Source organism: Maylandia zebra, linkage group LG12 (genome assembly GCF_041146795.1).
Source record: "Maylandia zebra isolate NMK-2024a linkage group LG12, Mzebra_GT3a, whole genome shotgun sequence".
In the NCBI taxonomy this organism is placed as follows: Eukaryota; Metazoa; Chordata; class Actinopteri; order Cichliformes; family Cichlidae; genus Maylandia; species Maylandia zebra.
In genome coordinates this window covers 3,612,680-3,632,761 of record NC_135178.1, presented here as the reverse complement: position 1 = coordinate 3,632,761, position 20,082 = coordinate 3,612,680, and the positions used below count along the sequence as shown (strand labels likewise).

At 40.8% G+C, this 20,082-nt stretch overlaps 2 protein-coding genes across 5 annotated transcripts in view; one reads left to right on the top strand and one right to left on the bottom strand.

Moving 5' to 3' along the window:
- Positions 1-20,082, bottom strand: part of dgcr8 (DGCR8 microprocessor complex subunit) — a 207,648-nt gene that overhangs the window by 37,694 nt on the left and 149,872 nt on the right. The gene's annotated exons all lie outside the window — the stretch shown is intronic.
- golga3 (golgin A3) lies at positions 3,787-19,974 on the top strand. Of its 4 annotated transcripts, none has more exons than XM_004558573.3 (24): positions 3,787-3,972; positions 4,927-5,194; positions 6,234-6,500; positions 8,503-8,615; positions 9,044-9,756; positions 9,991-10,099; positions 10,240-10,546; positions 10,637-10,839; positions 10,948-11,085; positions 11,290-11,451; positions 11,560-11,928; positions 12,157-12,234; positions 13,502-13,765; positions 13,864-13,958; positions 14,194-14,410; positions 14,964-15,107; positions 15,778-15,975; positions 16,091-16,207; positions 16,477-16,616; positions 16,744-16,876; positions 17,165-17,287; positions 17,399-17,563; positions 17,979-18,145; positions 18,289-19,974. In XM_004558573.3, exons 2-24 carry the CDS (start codon positions 5,026-5,028, stop codon positions 18,476-18,478), a joined length of 4,581 nt encoding a protein of 1,526 aa, XP_004558630.2. In that variant the 5' UTR covers positions 3,787-3,972; positions 4,927-5,025; the 3' UTR covers positions 18,479-19,974. The 4 variants fall into 4 exon arrangements, with proteins under 4 accessions (XP_004558630.2, XP_004558631.2, XP_004558629.2 ...); XM_004558574.4 differs by having other exon boundaries at positions 3,788-3,972; positions 4,915-5,194; positions 6,234-6,374; XM_004558572.4 differs by having other exon boundaries at positions 3,788-3,972; positions 4,915-5,194.

Genomic DNA, 20,082 nt, shown 5'->3' with positions numbered 1-20,082 from the left:
AGAGAAACTCAGGAGAGTTTTCTCCAAGCATGACATCCCAGTGTATTTCAGACCCAGCAACACGCTCAGACAGAAACTGGTTCACCCGAAAGACAAAACGCCAAAACACAAACTTAACAATGTGGTGTATGCTGTACAGTGCAGCGAGGAATGCTCAGACCTCTACATCGGAGAGACCAAACAGCCACTTCACAAGCACATGGCACAACACAGAAGAGCCACCTCCACAGGACAAGACTCAGCAGTCCATCTGCATCTTAAGGACAAAGGACACTCTTTCGAGGATGCCAATGTTCACATTTTGGACAGAGAGGACAGATGGTTTGAAAGAGGAGTGAAAGAAGCATCTATGTCCACTGTGAGCGACCATCTTTGAACAGAGGCGGTGGTTTACGACACCAACTCTCTGCCATCTATAATCAAGTTTTGAGATCCTTCCCAGACGCCTTAACGCCCACTCACATCCTGGGCCATCTGACCTCAGGAATTCGCATGATAAGGTGGGGCCAGGTTTCACAATGAACACACCCGAAACTCTGGCTGATTGGGACCCACGCCCAGTTTCCCACCTTGGCTCATGTGATTAGAGGATCATCAGGGGGTCCTTTGTCCCTCTGTGGGGGGAAACTCCCACTAGGTTTATATCTGGGACTCTCCACCATTTGACCTTAGAACTGAAGAAGCTTCTCGGATGAGAGGTGAAACGTCTTCAAGTAACTTAAAGAAGTCCAGACGCTTTTCTCTGCAAGCTCCTTTGACTACGATGACCTGGATGACTGAGAACCTTCACAGAGTCATTCTAGTACAACCACTTATATTTTGGTACATGTCAAATGTTGATCAATTTTATGTCACACATTCATACAGAGTAAAACATTTCTGAATATGAAAAGAACTAAACACATGTAATCTGATAAATATTTTTGTTCTTTGAGCTTGAAACATTTTTGTATTGTCTGGATACATCCTTTTCTGCACTGCCATTTTCCCTGAACATAGAGGCAAAGAGAAGGTCACATCGTCATGGGTGGGAGGAACGTCCGATACCCACCTGCATGGAAGCAGGACATGGTGACAGCTTTCTCTGTGCAAGGAAGCTCAGGAGGCTCCTCCTGGTGGCAGAAGAGCGTGGTGCTTGAAGCTGGTCAGCCATAACTTGACTGTGCAGCATTCTTTATGTTTGAGGAGCTGAGGCCTGAGGTTGCAGGTAGAGACTGCCCCGGCTCAAAACTCATCCTCATCCATGGAGCTGTACGGAGACTCCTCTCTGGCCCAGTCAATAATCCTGATGACTTGAGGGCACGGGAATATGAAGTATACCCTGTTCAAGAGCCATTTACATAAAATCAATTACTGTCCAAACACAAAATACAATAAATAAATAAATAATCATTCAATTAAATACTACATAGTAAAAATTGCATGTTATAGTGTAATTGTCTTAACATATAAGGTCAGCGAAATCACTTTATGTTGCATTCCATTGGCATTGACAGCATTAGGACTAACTATTAAAATATAATAATAATAAGAACACATGGCAACGTCGTGGACTGTTTGGGCTGCTTTAGGTTTACAGCTGGGCTTTCTCCAGGAGTTTTAGTAAAGTATGGCTTAAGAAATTGTCTGCATAAAACACATTCCTTTAATAGAGAATCTATATGACACTTGTGTAGACCTAGCACACTATAAATAAAAGCCACCTTGCAGACAATAAAAAAAGCTGACTTTAAGCTCAACCATTACGTCCCTCCAGTGTGTTCACCTCTGTACCCGTCCAAAGTGCACGATCTTTGGTCTTTACTCATTTGGACCAATTCTCATCTTTGTTCAGCAATTTTCTTTTTTTCCAACAGTGTCTTTCTTTATTTTGAACACATCACTGTACACATCTACTAAGTGTAAAAAAAAAACCAAGTAGCTAAACCTACATAAACTACAAGCTACACATACTGCCTTTATACACATGACTTGTTCAGCAATTTTCATGTAAAATTTAATAAGTTTTGACAAATACTCTCAACAAAGAACAATAATGTTTTCAAACCAGTGCTTTAATTATTATTATTATTATTTTTTGCATTCTACAGCTCTTCTTGAAAGTCTATTAACTTCCATTCATGTTAATAATAATTTTACATGGAAAATCATCAAATAACTGTTTTCATCACATTTGTGGAGGTGTTTCATTAAGTCTTTTTGTGAAAGACATTTTGTGAACAGTTCACCTCCAAATTCAATTCAGATTTTGTTGCAGTAAAAGTTTTTAATTCCTTTTAAAAATGCCAATTCATGTGTGTTTTCCACACAGATCCGTCTTCCAACAGTCTGTAATCACACTGCTTCAACCATGTTGAGCTCTGCGTTTCATTTATGAAGTGTAGCTTTCCATTATGTCTTTTAATCCGGGTTTTTACTGCACTAACAGTGTGTTTGGGCTCACTGTCATGTCAAAAAATAAATAAATTCCATCAATTTTGACAAAGTCCCCAACACCACTGGCTGAAATGCAGTCCTAAAGCATGACAGAGATTTCCCCTATTTTTTTTTTTTTTTTTTTTTTTTTTTTTTTACAAATGGATGTTTTGTTCCTTAAGATTGGCTTAAGCCATCCTTCCTCTGAGACCACTTCTGAAGAGGCTTCAGTGAACAGTAGAGGAATCGACTGAAGGGCCTGCGGCACAGATGCATTTCTCACATCCAGTGTCATATTTTTTGCTTGATGTTTTCCTTCTTTTGCCCTCTACTTTTTAAAGGACAGACTGCACACCATGTCAAGATGTGCTAAGTTTTTAACTAATAGTTCTCTGGGAATCTACTTGCTGGAGCAAAATTACTATTTTATCCTTGTCAAACTGTGTTATCTTTGACATTTTTTGATGACTCAGTTAAATAAAATAGACCAAAAAAATAACACCAATACCTGAATAAAGTTAAAAATATATAGCCCTTGAAGCCTTTTTCTACTTGCACAAAACAGTACAGGCATACATATTTATATTCTTAATATAGCAAATGTAGCTGAGACTCATGAGGAGGACAGTTCTCTCCTGTTTGTCAGAATTAAAAATCAACCAACCAACCAACCAACCAACCAACCAACCAACCAACCAACCAACCAAAAAAGAGACATTTATAGGTACAGCATCTTAGACATTTATGAAGCTCTTGCAGCCTATTAGACACACACACACGCACACAAAATTGTGAACATCCACATCACTAAGACAGCTTCCTCCACCACATGCACAAAGCCATAGAGAGAACTATGCCTGAAGACTACTCAAAGAAATGACAAGAAAGCTTGTCTAAGAAAGTTCAGGCTGTGTTGAAAAATAAATGTCGTGATTTCTAATACTGACTTTCAAGTTTGTTTTAAATTTTTAAAACAGAGTTTTTAAAGACAGGAGGAATAACTTGAGACTCTTGAACAGTGCTGTACCAGTGAAAGGGCTTTACCTTTAAATAAAAACGTAGCTCAAATCCTAGATGTGGAATCTAATCTAATCTAATTACGTTAAGTAGTGGTGTGATTTAATCGTGTGTATATTAATGCATGTCCGTGCACCGTCTTGGTAAGTGGCACCAGCTGCTTGTGACGGTACTTTTGGTGGTTGCCACAGCTGCAGGTTGACAGCACAGCTGGAAAGCAGGGCGCAGTATTTGACCACAAGAGTGAAGCATTGTACCACATCCGAGAGAGTCACCGGAGCGGCTGTCCGTTCCTTATTATGGGTCGTGTAATACATGTATTATTGCTATATACATCTTCAGATATTGCGCGGCTTTAAAATATATGTTTTTCTATTTAAATTTAAACATTTGAGAGTACACATAGACAATCAGTCAGTGACCCGACAAGCTTAGTTAGTTGTTTCAAATAATGTATTGTTTGAGCCCAGTGTTTCTAGTCGGACAGAAAAGGGACCGAAACTAAACAGCCACGTAGTAAAAGGCGAAGCTCGCAAGAAGGTGAGTATTTGTTGTATTTTGTAGCATTTATCTGTGATATATTTTATAATTTATACTAGGGTTTGTAACAAAGGTGAAGCCAGGTGTTTCGGCGAATGACTTTCAGAAAATGGTCCTATGAAGGCGTGAAGGCGATTCCAGGTTGTAGCAATTCTTAGCTTGACAGGTCCCGTGGCTAATTAGCACTCACGTTAGCTTCACTAGCTAGTGCTACCCACCTAAAGTTTAGTGCGTCTTTCTTGTCATTGCCAGTTTTATATGAAGTGAAATTATTCAGCCTAGTCGCTGGAAATATAGGGGCTTTACAGTAATGTTTGCCATCAACTGTCTTGCTTTTTTCCCCGAGATGCCGACTCCGAGTCTGAGTCTGAGTAGATGCTAGCACCCTAGCTACTAGCAGCAGTTGTAGCCGCTGTGCGTCCAGCGGCTGCACCAGTCTTTGCAGCACACCCTATGAGTCAAAGGTTACCATTTATAGTAGGATACGATAATAATATAACATGTCACGCGGAAAGGCTTTGCAGAGTACTGCTGTCACTGTTTTTTAATCTTCGGAAAGGCTTACATGTAAATATCAACTGTGCTTAATAAGGGGTATCTCTGATAGGGTAGGTTGTACACATGCCCTCACAGATTTACTTCAGTGGTGCGTGGCTGACAAATAGGCGATAAGCCGGGGAAACCTTTGTTGCATTTGTTTTTAAAGTACACATAAATTATTGCAGAGTTAAGTTATATTTAACCTGAAAAATCCACTTACCAAAGTAGTTTGTTAGTATTTAATTATAGCTTATAAAAGCAGACTGTTGTTACGTAACCTTATTAGTGGGTAAAACAGATCCCTGGTGAGTCGCTACGGCTTCTTCTGTGTCGCATGTTGATCTTTCTCATGTGTCGTTAAAAGTTGTTATATATTTTCTCTCTTCTTGTATGTGCTTGGAGGTGCTCCTGTAGACTGACATGCTCTCAGCTAATCTGCCTCCTAAGAAGATGGCGTAGTGAGATGCCCTTTCAAGAAGTGCACCAGCAGTGCTGTGACTGTTACTTCTCTTAATGGAAGTGGATACTGAGCAGTCAGTGGCAGCCCAGATGGAGGCCAATACTTATCAAGAGGACCATGTTATAAAATCCAAAGAGGCTCAAGCCCATGCTGTGGAGCGTGAAACGACATTTAAAAAAGGGCTGGAAAACCCAAAGGATGCAAAGGGGGATATTCATAACGGTGAGTAAGCATGCTTTTCTGGAAAGGATCACTCATTCCTAGATTGTGAGGTTCTGAAGTGTAATGGTGTCTCTTTTATCTAACACTATTTTGCCATGCATGACCTGTTTTGGTGGTTATGACGAGCCTCTCTAGGCCATCTGCAGCTCCATGTTGCACAGGCCTTTGAACAAGCATATTATATAGCTGAGCTAAATTCAAAATTTTCATCATCCGTTTACAGTGTTTCAGTTTGGGGGTTTTTGACAGAAAAAATGTGTACAGAATGTATCTAATTGTAACGTATGTAAGTGTACGAGTTTGAGGATACACATGAGACAAACTGGAAAAAGTAGCAGGAAGATTTTCTCACACAGTGCGTTACCCAGAAATACAAAAGCTTTACTGAAAAGTGTACAGAAATATTTTTTGTAATTATATTTGGAAAAAGCATTTGAATATCTCATTTATTTTCTGTACATTTAAATATCCATAATTACATTAGCAACAAACAACATCATTAAAAAAAAATTCTAACAAGATATTACGATTTTACCGCAAATAAACTCCTCTCAGCGGGACATTTCTGGGATGATTTCTTCAGTTTTGAATGACAGCTGCTTGGCAGACGTTCCCGCATTCTATTGCTGAAAATGAATCCCGTTTTCTCCATAACTACTTCAACCAGTGACAAGAGGACATAGAAAATGTCTGTCATGTAAAATGAACAAACCACTTCCACCGCTGACAGAAAATGGCACGTTTTGTCTGTAGTCTGTGGGTAACAAAGAAAATAATTTCCAGTCCCTTTAGATGTATTTGTGTTGCAAGCTGAATCCCAGTTTTGCTCCTATAAGAGCAGATGCAGCTAGGAGGGATGCTTCAGTAACAATAGTGTTACATGAGTGTTTGTCGTTGCCTTGTGCACGTAAGCTATTGTTGCTTGACAAAGTTGTCTAGCCAGTTTGCCAAAAGAATCACATCCACTCAAACTAGTTCACAAGAATTTCTCATGACTAATTGTTGGATTCCTGAGGGCTTTCCCCCCTTCCTCTTTCAGGTCCTGTCAATTCAGATGTGATGCCAAATGGAAATGGACTGGCAGAGGGCTTTGATACTGCAGGGGACACCCTGCCTCTGACAGCTCCTCCCCAGAGCACCAGCTCCCCTGTCAACTCACAGAACCGCGAGCCCTCCCCAGGTGTGGCTGCTTATCCACCCATGATGCTAGAGAAGTCTGAGGGGGCTAGTGCTGAGGTCACGGTTCACAAGAGTGATGCATTGCAGTCACTCAGACTCAGTATGCCTATGCAGGAGACTGAACTGTGTAAGCATAAATTTATGTGCAGTGAATGCCCCCTCTATAACCCTTTCTATTCTAACCTCCCGTTTTGATGTGGAGTGTTTTGGTCGTTGGCTCATGTACAAGTGTTTGCTTTAACTCCCCTGTCTGTGTGTTATCTGGACTGAAGGATTCAGTGAGGATTTCATTTAGCTGTTTGACTTTACCTCCTCCCAGCAACTCCCATAGCAGTCTTTTGTTTAACTAAAATTTTGTGTGGGTGCTTTTTTTTTTCTTTTTCTTTTTCAAGACACTATTTGAATTCACGGCTTTGTTTTGCTACTAATCGCTCTGATACATTATCTTTTACATGGTATTTTTAAAAATTGGCACCATTGCCTGATTCACAGTTATGAAAGCTTATATTTTTAAGCATGGCAATAACTGATTTTGTTTGCCTGCACATTATAACTCCTACAGAGAATCAAAATAACTCCACAGGAAAAACCCACATGAAGTATCTCTTAATTGTTGGTGAATACACAGCTCTAATTCAGTGTACATCTATTGCAGTGTTATAACTGCGTACCTCTATACCAGGGGTCGGCAACCTGCGGCTCCTTAGTGCTTATACTGCGGCTCCGCGTGGTTTGGGAAAATAAATTAGGAGTATTTAGTTGAAGTGTAATTTATTTATGTTAGTTCTTTTTAACTTGTAGTTCTAAATTGGAAGATTGTTGTGATATTGAAATATAAAAATACAATTATATTTTATTATTTTTCATCGCTCAAAATAAGCGTCACACTGGCGGAAGCCGGTGTACCCGCCGAAACGCCTGCATTTGCCGAGACTTTCAACCCCAGGTAGGCCAATTATGGATCTTCGGATCCACATTATGTCGGCAGCTCCACTGTGAACTATGTTACAAACAAACACCGCTCACGCCTCACAGACGACAGCTTACAGTCCTGCGTGAAGATGAATGTGACTTCTTAACAGCCCCGATTTGCAGGCGCTGTGCGCAGAGGTTCAGGAGCAGAAGTCCCGTTGTAAACATACCACGGCAGACCCGACGATGTTTGCATGAACATGCTTTTCAGCATCTCTTTATTGACCACTTTTCACACACGGTTGCTGTACGCACACAGCCGGCTGTAGCTTTTCAGCTCACAGCCCGACACACACCAACACAACAGCATAGAGAGCACAGACGTTAAGGCGGCGAGGCGTGATTGCGGGTGCTGCTCAGGTGCGTCCGCCTCCCCTACAGACCACGCCTTGCCACACACATTAACCAGGTAAAATACATATTCAATTTTGCAAACATCTATTTTTAAATTTTTTTTAGCAGCATAGTTCTTTTATTTTTTAAAAGTCAGATCAAGGCTCCAAAAGCCCAAAGGCGATATAAGGGGGGCGGCTCACAACAGTTTTTGTTTGCTGGATCATTTTAGTTCAGCTTTCCTTTTGTTATATTTCTTTAAGAGTTCAAAATGTGTTAATAACATCAATAAAATGTAATTTTCTCTGTAGCACTTCATGGATTTCAAAAGCAACACACCTTAGTTGTTCGCATAAAGGTAAAAAACAATATATACAGTGTTATCTTCATTTTAGATGTCAAAAAATATTTGCGGCTCCCGGTGTTTTCGTTTGCGTGGAAACCGGCTCCAAATGGCTCTTTGGGTGTGAAAGGTTGCTGACCCCTGCTCTATCCTATAGGACGCCTTTAATTTTATGGGTGTAACACGCAACAGTTATGTAACACCTGCTCTAAAAATGCCATTAATCCTTAAGTCAAGTGGCAAACCTTGACTTACTGCCCATGGCCAAGTATTAAAATAACTAAAATTTGAATAATTTGTTTACCATTGTCATTTGAGAACCAGGCTTCAAGCAGCTTCACTCACCACCATGCCAAATTCCAGCGTTTGCATTCGTGACATAACAGCCTGTTTAAATCTGCTTTGCTGTAGTTGGATAGTATATGTTAAGCGGTAGCATTTTTCTCTTTGTTTTAACATTCCTTGCCCTTCATCCTTTCAGCCAACCAGAAACCATCACTGGAGATGGAGAATGAGGAGAAGATTCGCCTAGAGGCTCGCCGGCGCCTGGAGGAGCAACTAAAACAGTACAGAGTGCAGAGACAGAAGGAGAGGGTGGGTGAATGCAAAGGGAAAATGATGTTTTTCTGGCAAAAATTATACACAGAAACATTGGCACCATGGTGAAGGAGCAAAGTTATATCACAATATTTACATGATAATGTCAGAGAAGCAGTCCTTGAACGTAATCTTAGGAGAGGTAGAGTGATGCACCAGCACAGTGTCACTTGTTTCTGCTGATTTACTTTTTCCTGCCTTTTCCTGTGAAATTAGTTTAACTTTTTGGCTATGTTTGTGACTGAGATTAGTAATTGTACAGTAATTACTGGACTTATTCTAAGTTCTTTTACTTGATGTGAATATAAATATTTACACATTTATTCGGTTATTTTTGCTGGACACTCATTTTACCAATTAAAGAATAGATGTCATTTTTTTCTTTTTGTTTCAAATACAACCTCTGATTCTCTCCTGTTTTTTAGTCTCATCGTACCACCACCAAGAGCAGACCATTCAGTACCCTGGATCCAGAACTTATGCTACATCCTGAGGCATTACCCCGGGCTAGTACTGTTGCCATGACCAAGGAGTATTCCTTCCTCAGGACCAGTGTCCCACGTGGTCCTAAACTTGGTAGCCTTGGAATTCCTCCTCCCAAAGAAAAGAAGTCCAGGTCACCTCGCCCTAACAAGATCCACTCCTTGGCTGATTACAAGTCTCCTGAGACTGGTGGTGGTGGTGGAGGAGGAGGCATAAAGGCAGCAGACATAAGCTCTGTCAACTCCACTATTAGCTCTGTGTCCACACTGTCTGAGATCAGTGTGACGTCAGAGTGCGGTACTTCTGAGACAGAGGCACAGTCCGGTGCTCCCCTCCACGTCCGGGACAGTGTGTCAGAAATTGATGGCAGTGAATCAGGGGTAAGGCCCGGGAATGATGGCAACGACAGTGACAGCTCTTCCTACAGCAGCGTGTCTACCAGGGGAACCTACGGTGTGCTCTCTGCAGCAGTGGAGAGGCAGCAGGGGCCATACACAGTAGATGGACGCGAGATCGCCCCTGAGGCCATGGGTCAGTTCCCTTCCCTTCAGGAGGTTCTGCAAGCAGCCACTGAAGAGCAACACTTCCTGGAGCTGGAGCAGGAAAGAGAAGGGACAGCAGAGCCTCGTAGCCGCAGGGACAGCTTCTCCAGCAGGTGACGATTTCTTACAAGAAAGGCAAATCAATAAATGTTTGAATTTATTATTTGAGTAGTGAGGTTGGTAAAATATTAGTGCAGTTGTGGTTACTGTGTATTTTCACAGACTGAGTATATGAGGGAACCTGAAAATTTTCATTTTGGAAAAAGATTGATATGTATAATCTTTTGTTGAACCTCTCAACTCATTTGTTTGATCGTATTCACTGAGGTTGTTTAAATTTGTTTTAGTGTTTCTTTGGAGAGTTCTGTGATGGGTCATGATGAAGTGCTCCAAGTGTTGAAAGAGAAAATGAGGCTTGAGGGCCAGCTGGAATCCTTGTCATCTGAGGCCAATCAGGTAATGCAAACCATCAGTAATATTTTATTTATTTTTTTGGTCTTCAGTTCCTAATATAACCTTGTGGGCGACCAATATTATACAAGTACACACTGAAAATAATCGGGCTACATGCTATAACCACCTGCCCTGTTTTCTAGGCTCTCAAGGAGAAGACAGAGCTTCAGGCCCAGCTTGCAACAGTGAATGCACAGCTGCAGGCTAAAATGGAGGAGGCTCAAGTCAGCAAGGAGAAGCAGAGTGCCCTCACTACAGAGGTTGGCACACTACGGCAAAGCTGTAGCCAGCTAGAGAAGGCTATGGTAGAGCTCCAGAGCAGTCTAGAGAACAAGAATGCCAGTCTGGCTTCTCTAAGCAATGATCTAAAGGTTGCTGAAGACCAGTACAACAGGCTGATGGGGAAGGTGGAGGAGATGCAAAACGCTGTAACCTCAAGGGACAATACAGGTGAGTGATGGAGACTCAAATGGCTGAGTGTATATATTCACCTCCACCTCATATGTTTCAATTTTATGTTTTGATCCTGCGCTTTTGCAGTTCAGGAGTTGCGTCAGCAGATGGGTGGTCTTCAGAGTCAGCTTCAACAGGTGCAGCTGGAGCGCAGTACCCTACAGAGCCGACTGAAGACCTCCCAGGCCGAGATCGATTCACTTCAGCAGGTCAGACAGTGGTACCAGCAGCAGCTAGCTCTGGCCCAGGAGGCAAGAGTGCGTCTGCAAAGTGAAATGGCCAACATGCAGGTAAGTTTAATGCCCGTGCAGTTGGCTTTAATGTCACGGCTTGGCATTAGTTGTCATGCAGGAGACATAACTATTGACATGTCTGGTTCTGTTTTTTTTTTTTTATAGGCTGGACAGATGACTCAGATTGGTGTTCTGGAGCATCTGAAGCTGGAAAATGTGACACTGTCACATCAACTCACTGAGACCCAGCACCGCTCCATCAAAGAAAAAGAACGCATCGCTGTACAGCTACAGAGCATTGAGGTATTTTCCAGCTTCAGGTTTAAATCTAAAGTCAAAACAAACTACACGTTAACTTTGTTATTTAGCCAAGGGAATTAAATAAAACCAATCAAAATATTAAAAAAAAAAAATCACAGGAATTGCAGTAAAATGTACTTTTAACCGTTTGTGTATCTCGACTATATTTGAACATTGTTTAAAGTGCTTTTACTCTCTGTAATGTAGGCCGACATGCTGACCCAAGAAGCTGCTTACAAGCAGATCCAGGATGCAAAGAGCATGGTGGAAGATGACCTGCAGCACAAGCTGGACGAGTATGAAGAAGAGCGAGAACGGTTAATAAAGCTTGCCAACACAGCCAGCACCCTGGAAAGAGAACTAGAGCAGGTAGTCATGCCAAATGTAACCGTGACTTATTTGTCACCCTGCATGTGCAATAAAATTCTTAGACGTAATTCTTCATTTGTAAACTCTGCTCTTAATGTTCTGTCTTAGGTAAAGCTGACCCTTTCCCAGAAGGATGCACAGCTGCAGACACTTCAGAAGGAACATCTGGAGCTGATGCGCCAGCTGACAACCACTCAGGAGAACTTGCACACCAAAGAGCAGTCCATCAACCAGCTAGAGGCCCGATACCAGGAGCTGGAGGCCCAGCTGGCTGAGCTGCAGACAGAAAGCACTGCCAAGGATGACAACATCCAGTACCTCCAGAACGAGAAGATTGTCCTTGAGGTAGCACTGCAGGCAGCCCGAGCAGACAAGAGCCAACTTGATGAGAGTGCTGAGAGGCTTGGCGAGGATGTTCTGGTGGCCTCAGATGTCTTGGATCAACTACGACAGGAAGTCCAAGTCAAAGCCAATCAGGTATGAGACAGAAGATGTGTTGAGGTAGAGTTAATTTATTTTACATTTACCTAAAATGTTTTTTGCGGTTTGGAAATGTTTGCAATAGGTCAAAAAGGCTTGTTTTTGTGCCTGAAGAATGAGGATTTACCCCCTTCTCTTCAGTGTAGTTAATATTAATTTAAACAAAACTCAAGTAGCATTGATACAACTTATAGTGAGTAATGAAACAATTGTATTATGTTACAGATTGAAACTTTACAACAAGAAAATAATTCCCTGAAGAAGCAAGCTCAGAAATTTAAGGAGCAGTTCCTGCAACAAAAGGTAAGACGCCTTCATAGCTTTTACATGACATTATATGCTGCCTGCAGCAACTCAGAAAGACTTCATGTACATTTATAAGCCACTTGTCAGAGTGACTCCCAGCTGGCTAAGGCTGTGGCTGCCGTGGGAGTATGTATTGTAGAGCCAGATGGCAGACACATTCTCTGGAGGAGAGCGGTGCTGACACGCCTCACTGGATTGAGCATTGTCCAAGGCTGCTTTATTTTGCATTGACAGACTGTCATGAAAAGGGTGGAGTTAGTTGACAGAATGACAGACTCATGCACTGCATTGTGTGCCTTTCAAGATTTGAGTTATTGTAGGCCCTCTTTATATGCATGCATTAACATCTTGGTCCATCAAATAGTAATTGAACTGTTTTGAGCAACACATGACAACCAAGTAAGTTTTCGTGAAAATGTCTCTATTATCAATAAACTAATCCTGAATGACTGAACTCCGTACCCTATTGCTAAGGATGAGCCCATCCACCCTTCGGAGAAAGCTAATTTCCGCCATTTGTATCCACGATCTCATTCTGTCTCCTTAAAAGAACCAGCAATAATAGTGTTAACCAAACGATCTGATTAACGGATTTATGGCGTTTCTCAACAACATTTAGGACACAAGAATTTACCAGCATTGGGTATCAATTAAAATTTTAACAATTAGATTAAATGACTGGTAAGTCTGTTACCGACTACTGACAGCAGCGACTATTAGTCGACTAGTCGTGCACATCCCTAATTTTAAACATGTACAGGATAAAAGTAAGCAAATATGGTATTTGTTGTCAATTTGTTAAAAAGCAATGTGCATTTAGTAGCACTTTAAAAAAAAAATCAGCAAGTTCAGTCTTAGAGAGATTTTTCATTTTCATGTTTTTCTTGCTAATTCATAAATGGCACAACAGACTTGTGTCCTCTCATTAAAAGGTTAGAATTATATTTGCCATCTTATAGGTTTTACAATGGTTCACTATAGCCATTTTCATTGGTGGACTGTGTTCATGTTTGGCCTGCAAAAATAAAGCTTATCCACTCCTCTATGAATAGACGGCATCAGTGAATTAAATCTCTCTCAAACCCTGGAGATGATGCAGCCCTGTCTCCTGCAGTGCTGTCAGTTCTTGTTTTTTCCCTGCTGTGTCAGTCAAGGCAAATATGAGTGAGACTACTTGCACATCTCCAAAGGAGCAAATGCCTCATAAGTATTTTGTTCCACTTTAAACCTTTTACTGGGGTTAAAAATGCCATTTACCTCACAGGTGATGGTGGAAGCATACCGCAGGGATGCCAGCTCCAAAGACCAGCTGATCAGTGAGCTCAAGTCCACCAAAAAGCGTCTATTGATGGAGGTGAAGGATCTGAAGCAGGAGCTACTGGCTGCTCAGGGGGAGAAGCAGAAGGCAGAGCTGGAGCAGACCCGGCTGCAAAAGGAAGTGGTGAGAGTGCAGGAGCAGATGAGTAACATGGAGGCCCATCTGCAAACCATTCAGAATGAAAGGGATCAGCTCGAAACCCAGATTCAGGTACTGTTTGTCTGATATTTGCTCATGGCATTACAGTATTATATAATAAAGAAAATATTATATTAACCTTGGGTGTTTTTTTTCCCCCCCCAATGCAGTCTCTACAGTTTGATCAGAGCCAGCTAGCAGCAGTGACACAGGAGAATGAAGGTCTAAGGAAACAGGTGGAGCAAATGGAGGCTGAAGCCAAGAAGTGAGTCATGTGGTCCCACAGTGATGATTTGGCCCATGATGCCCCTCTTTGTAGTCATTTGGTATTTATAAATAGAAATAAGGGGTAATGCCTAAACGCCTCATAGAAATAAAAGTTTGTATGTGTGATTTTTCTTTTTTTTTTTTAAATCCTCCTCAGAAATTCTGTGTTTGTTATATCAGGAATTAAAATACATTTTTATTTATTTTTTTCATTCATATGTTCTTTGAAATAGAGCCATCACTGAACAGAAGGTGCGTGTGAAGAAGCTGGGAACAGATTTGACCAGCGCTCAGAAGGAGATGAAGGCCAAACACAAGGCCTACGAGAACGCCGTGGGCATCCTGAGCAGGAGGCTCCAAGAGGCTCTGACTGACAAGGAGACGGCTGAGGAGGAGCTGGCTAAATTGAAGGCCCAGGTATCAGATGAAGGGAACAGCCAGGCCTTGCAGGTAATGAGCACTTCTTTTAAAGCTTCAAGCTGCAACATCTATTTAAAGAGTTTCAAGCATTAGAAGAAGTATCACTGTTAGAAAGCTATACCTGCTCTTATTTATTTAGTTTGTATCACAATAAATAAAATGGGTGCATTAACTCCTACAGACATGTGTTACTGTCTGTACACCTCGTTTATGATGGACAGCGCTTACATAGGTGGTAGGGATCATGTTAAAGTATGAGTCATCTGTCTTTCTCTCTAGTCCCTTTGTGCACTACTCAACTCTCAAATGTGCATTAACCTTGGTAACGCCAGGTTTATGCATTGCAACCATGTTGTAACAGCCCTCTCTACAGCTTCATTACATTTGCTAAAGTTAGTGTTAAAAATATCATCTGATTCTGAATGCGTGAGGTTTTTATTTTATTTTGACAGATTTTTTTATATGGATTGACCCGTATTCTTGTCATTTGTTACCATTTCTTGTCAGAAGGTTGTATGCCCCTGCATCGTGAATATAACTGTAGCTGTTGGCTAACTCAAACATTTATTTATTTGTCATACAGAAGAAGATTGAGACTCTACAGGCTGAACTGCAGGCTGTTACCAACAGCAAAGCTATGCTAGAGAAGGAACTTCAAGAAGTGATCACCCTAACGTCCACAGAGCTGGAAGAATACCAGGAGAAGGTTCTGGAGCTTGAAGATGAGGTAAACTTTGTTAATCTTTCATCTTATAGCTCATATACTTTTTTTTTTCTCAGTTCAAACCTCTTTTTAGCCCCTTTCAGACATGCTTTTCTCTGTTAATCTCATGGCATCTTCCAGCTATCAACGTGTCTCCCCAGAATCTTGAGATGGGCATTTCACTAAAAGATCGTACGCTTTGGAGAACCAACCAAAAGGCAACAATACAAAACAGAAAAAAAGTCTTCGAGTGACACACTCTCCTGTTGTCCAATCTACTTGTGACAAACATGATTAATATACAAAAGAATAAATAAAATATACGTATGTTAAGATTTCAAGAACAGCAATCTTAAAGTATAAAATGCATTAAGACAATGTCACTTCATGTTCTGTCAATTTTTTTGCTAACACCGTGGCTTTTGTTGATGTGGGAATCATATAATGAAGACTTAAGGAAGATTATTGTAAAACGGGCTTACGTATGAATACCAGAATGCAATCACTGATAATAGACTGATAGGTTAGGTGTCCCAGAGCTTAGTTGGTTCATGAAAAAAGAAATAATTTCATGAACTTTTTCATCAATAATACAACTGTATGAGCAGTTTATTTGCACTTCTGAAATTATTCAGTTCATATGTTTTGTTTGTTGTTTAGTTTTTTGTATCAATGACATGTATTGCTTCCACAGCTTCAAGAATCGCGCTGCTTCAAGAAGCGGATCCGAAAGTTAGAAGATGCCAACAAGAAATTGGCACTTGAGCTGGAACACGAAAAAGGAAAACTGGCCGGATTAGCTCAGTCCCACAATGCACTGCGGGAGCATGCCAACATTCTGGAGTCGGCCTTAGCAAAGAGGGAGGCAGATCTTGTCCAGCTCAATTTGCAGGTAAGAAAAAAAAAGGATTGCATCTAATAATATAGATGTGGGTTTTGTTTTTATTATCCTGGTGACACAAAGTATCATATTACCTGTAGACTAAACTAGAAAAGTGGGGTTTCAGGTTCAAGCTGTTCTGAAGCGTAAAGAGGAGGAGGACCAGCAGATGAAGCAGATGGTACAAAGTCTACAGCTGGCCTTGGAAAAAGAGAAGACCAAAGTCATGGACCTGAAAGAACAGGTAAGACTTCTGTGCTGCATATTAGGCTAAATTATGATTTCCTTCTCTTTAAGCTGAAGTACAACCTCAAAATAACTCCTATTAAAGTATTTTGGGAGTTAAATACTTTTTGTTTTGACACAAGACACAGCAAGAACCTGCTTACAATCTATAAATCGAACTGATAAACTGTCACATGCCTAGCTCAGTACGTTCTCCTTTTTGACACCAAATTGGGAGTAGTGTGGTCTTTGGAGTTCCCATATTGTTTTATGCAATGTTTCCTTTAGGTGGCAGCAGCAAAGGCTGAGGCAGCCCACAATAGACGGCACTACAGGGCAGCCATGCTGGAGCTGTCAGAGATCAAGAAGGACTTGCAGTCCAAAGAGGACCTGGTTAAAGCTCTGCAGAAAGAAGCCCACAAACTACAGTGCGTGCATTTGCCTGATTAAAGAATACTGTGACTTCAGGAAAATTTTAATGATTTCTAATCTAATACTGTGTTACATAACCTATAGTAATTGACGATTTTATAAGCTGCTTAACAAACTCTGCAGGGCTCAGGATGAGCAGCACGCTCAGGAGGTTGCCAGGTTCCAAGAGGAGCTGGCTGAGGCTCACTCCCAGCTCCAGATCCTCCGGAAACAACTGGACGATGAACTGGCAAAGCAGCCGCTCACTAACCAAGAGGCAAGTACTCGTTTTGGGTTACTTTACCTGTTAGTTGGGCTACATTTGTATTCTAACCAACAGAAGTCAGTTTGGGAAAAAAAAAAATTTTTTGTTGTGTGACTGTTGTAATATTTGATACTGATTAGCTGAATTGATTCGAATACAACACTTGGGGTTATGTAGTCCTTATTTCCTATAAACATTTCAGTGTTGCAGTTCGTTAAAACCTGTTTTAGTCTCCTTCCAATTTACTGTTGGAGATCACCTCTCAATAACACTGACGTCTAACACTGGCTGCTGGTTCAGGTTGAAGATTTGAAGTGGGAGGTGGAGCAAAGGCAGAGGGAGATTGAAGCTCAGAAACAGCAGGTGGAGATGATGGAGCAGTGCCACCACAGGGAGCTCGACAACCTACAGACAGCTCTGCAGGCAAGCTTTGACCTGATTATACAGTATAGGCACAGTGTCTCATGTTTCCATGTTTCTGTCATTTATGCCTCTTTCAAACCATTTACTGGTAAAATAAAATGTCTGACTCAGAATATTAAAGTGGAGCTGGAGTCGGTACAGGAGGAGCTGAGCAGCACTAGGAAGGACAAGTTTATGCTGCAGGCCAAAGTGGGTGAGCTGAGAAACAGCATGAAGACAGTCCTGCTTCAAAACCAGCAACTCAAACAGGACTTCAAACAGAGTCGTCTAAGGAAGGTGAGGCAACTTTTCATGCCGTGAACGGTTGTGTTATGTGACGTGTTTAGTGCTTTCTTAGTTCCTAGCTGTGAGATCATTTAAACTTCAGGAGTCCACTAAATAATGTACAGTAAAGTATTAACTGCTGCATGTGATTATTATGGTTTCTCCCTCTGCGAGAGTCTCGTCATGAGAGGTTGTTGTTAAAAAGATTAAAACCGAAGCAAATAAAACGTATGTTAATATTTCATATGGGTGCAACTAGCAATGGCTAATATGTTGTCATTTAGCTGGGTGTGCCCATTACTTTCTACAGTATGAGTAATGAAGGAATTCTGTCTTTTACAGAGATGTAAAGGTCAGTACTGCAAGTATAATGCCATATAAAAATAATGTGTTGTTGTTGTTGTTGTTGTTGTTGTTGTTGGAGCAGCAGCGCATGGAACTGAAAAGTGACGGGAACCCATCCACCCCAGTAACGCCAGTTAAGATCCCAGACTGCCCAGTGCCTGCCTCCCTACTGGATGAGTTGCTGAAGCCTTCGACTTCTGTCAACAAGGAGCCACTGAACAATCTCCACAACTGTCTACGACAGCTCAAGTAAGATCTTTTTTCTGTGTGAATGATTTGGTTAAACATTATCAGCAAACCGACATGAAACTTTTTTTTTTGTAGTGCTGGGCAGTTATTCAAACGCCAGAACTGATGTAACAGTTTTTTTCTGTTGTTTTTTTCCCTTTCAGGGAGGAGATGGACAGCCTCCAAAGGCAGATGGAGGAACACACAGTAACAGTACATGAGTCAATGAGCTCATGGACAAACGCAGAGGAAGGACTGGATCAACTGAGGCTTCAAAACAACATCTCCAACTCAACAGAGCTAAACAACATGGAGGTGGAAAATAACAACCATGGGGAACAGCAGCAATCATAACTAAAGAACTTTTTTCTCAGGCCAATAGAGGGAGAGTGGAGTTTTATCCACCAAGGCACTTTTTAGCCCCTTACACCCTTTCTCTTTTAACAATTGCTGCCAACATTTGGCATTTCTCCCATCGGCACAGAGGTGCATTCGCAGAGTAATACTTTACATACCATAGCTTTATTCTTTCTTCTTTATTTGATGGTTGTTTTATTTGTGTTACGCCTTTGTCACATTTATTTATTTAGAGTTGAGAGATTACAACTTTTTGTTCCATGCTTCTTTTCCCCGTCTATACAAATCTTTCAGGCCATAATTTTTTTTTCCGTCTCCTTGTTAGTTTAGCATTTTTCCTCACAAAAATTGGCTACTATCCACGTAATGTTAGGTCAGTGGCATTCATGCTGCTTAATGATGACTGGCTTCATTTAAAGAAGTGTTTTCAGCGATAGAAACAAACCACGAGGCCGCCTAAAGGCTGGCTACCACATGTTCTTCCATTTATGTGTGCCTGTCTATGAGTGAAGTCGTTCGTCTATGAAAAAACTGACATGGTTAAACAGGCAGCCTGTGTTAAAACTTTATCACTCCTGTTCATCAACTTTAAAAATTCACGCACAGTTGTAGTCAGTTATTTTGTATTGCCTCATGTTAAGATGCAGTGTTTAATATGTTTGCTGTGTCACCCTGGGTTCTTAAACTCTAAAAAACAACAAAAAAACAACAACGTTAATATCAGTTTGTCTAGCATGGACGGCAGTAATTTGTACGCAAAAAAAAAAAAGCCTTAAGCAGTCTTTAATATGGTATAAAGGACTAATTTGTTTGGGTGAATATATTTCTGCTGAGGTTGTGTGCAAGATGTCACTTGTTATATTGTATATATGTGTGACTGCTTACTTAAAACCAGTTTGTTGTAAAATATGTGGATTACATCAACTGACATTGCACACTTGATCAAAACTGGACTGACCGAGGAGTAAAGTTGTAAGATGAAACAAAAAAAAAAAAAAACTTCTAATAACAGTAAGTGCAATCAGATGTGTTCAGTTTCTGTTACAGTTAATACATTAAGTTTGTATTTACAAAAAAATGAATACCCCTGAATCACTTTTTTTCTGTTTCATGGGTAATGGGATAAGTTAATTGTTGTTTCCAGAGGTTAATATATTATGTACATGTCCTTTTTTTTGTACGATTGTTTATTCATCTTAATTGATAGTGTAAAGAAAAATGGAATCTAATGCAAACCATAAATTGGATAACAATAATAATTCTGCTGCAGCTGCACTAACATTTCAGTATAGAGTGGTTGTTGGATGATACAGTAGCTTTCTGCATGCAGTTGTGCTGCAGCTGCTGTGCTGATGCTCATTCCCACACTAAATGCTTAGGCAAATACCATGTTATGCTGATGAATTTCCAAAGGGACGATGCTTGGAGAATGCTTATTGAGATGAAGCAAATAACACAAAACATTAAACATGTTGATATACTGTGTTCCCATATGTTTTTGGACCGTGTTCTCTATTGCTTACAGCTTTTTGTTATATATATATATATATTTTTTTTTTTTCCAGACATTTTGACCCTGATTTAAAAAGATGTGATATTGG

Excerpts from the sequence above, each read along its gene's own strand:
- golga3 (XM_004558573.3), top strand. The coding sequence starts at position 5,026 with ATGGAAGTGGATACTGAGCAGTCAGTGGCAGCCCAGATGGAGGCCAAT. Across the intron at positions 13,959-14,193 it reads ATGGAGGCTGAAGCCAAGAA|AGCCATCACTGAACAGAAGG; the intron begins GTGAGTCATGTG and ends TCTTTGAAATAG. Across the intron at positions 15,976-16,090 it reads TTGTCCAGCTCAATTTGCAG|GTTCAAGCTGTTCTGAAGCG; the intron begins GTAAGAAAAAAA and ends GTGGGGTTTCAG.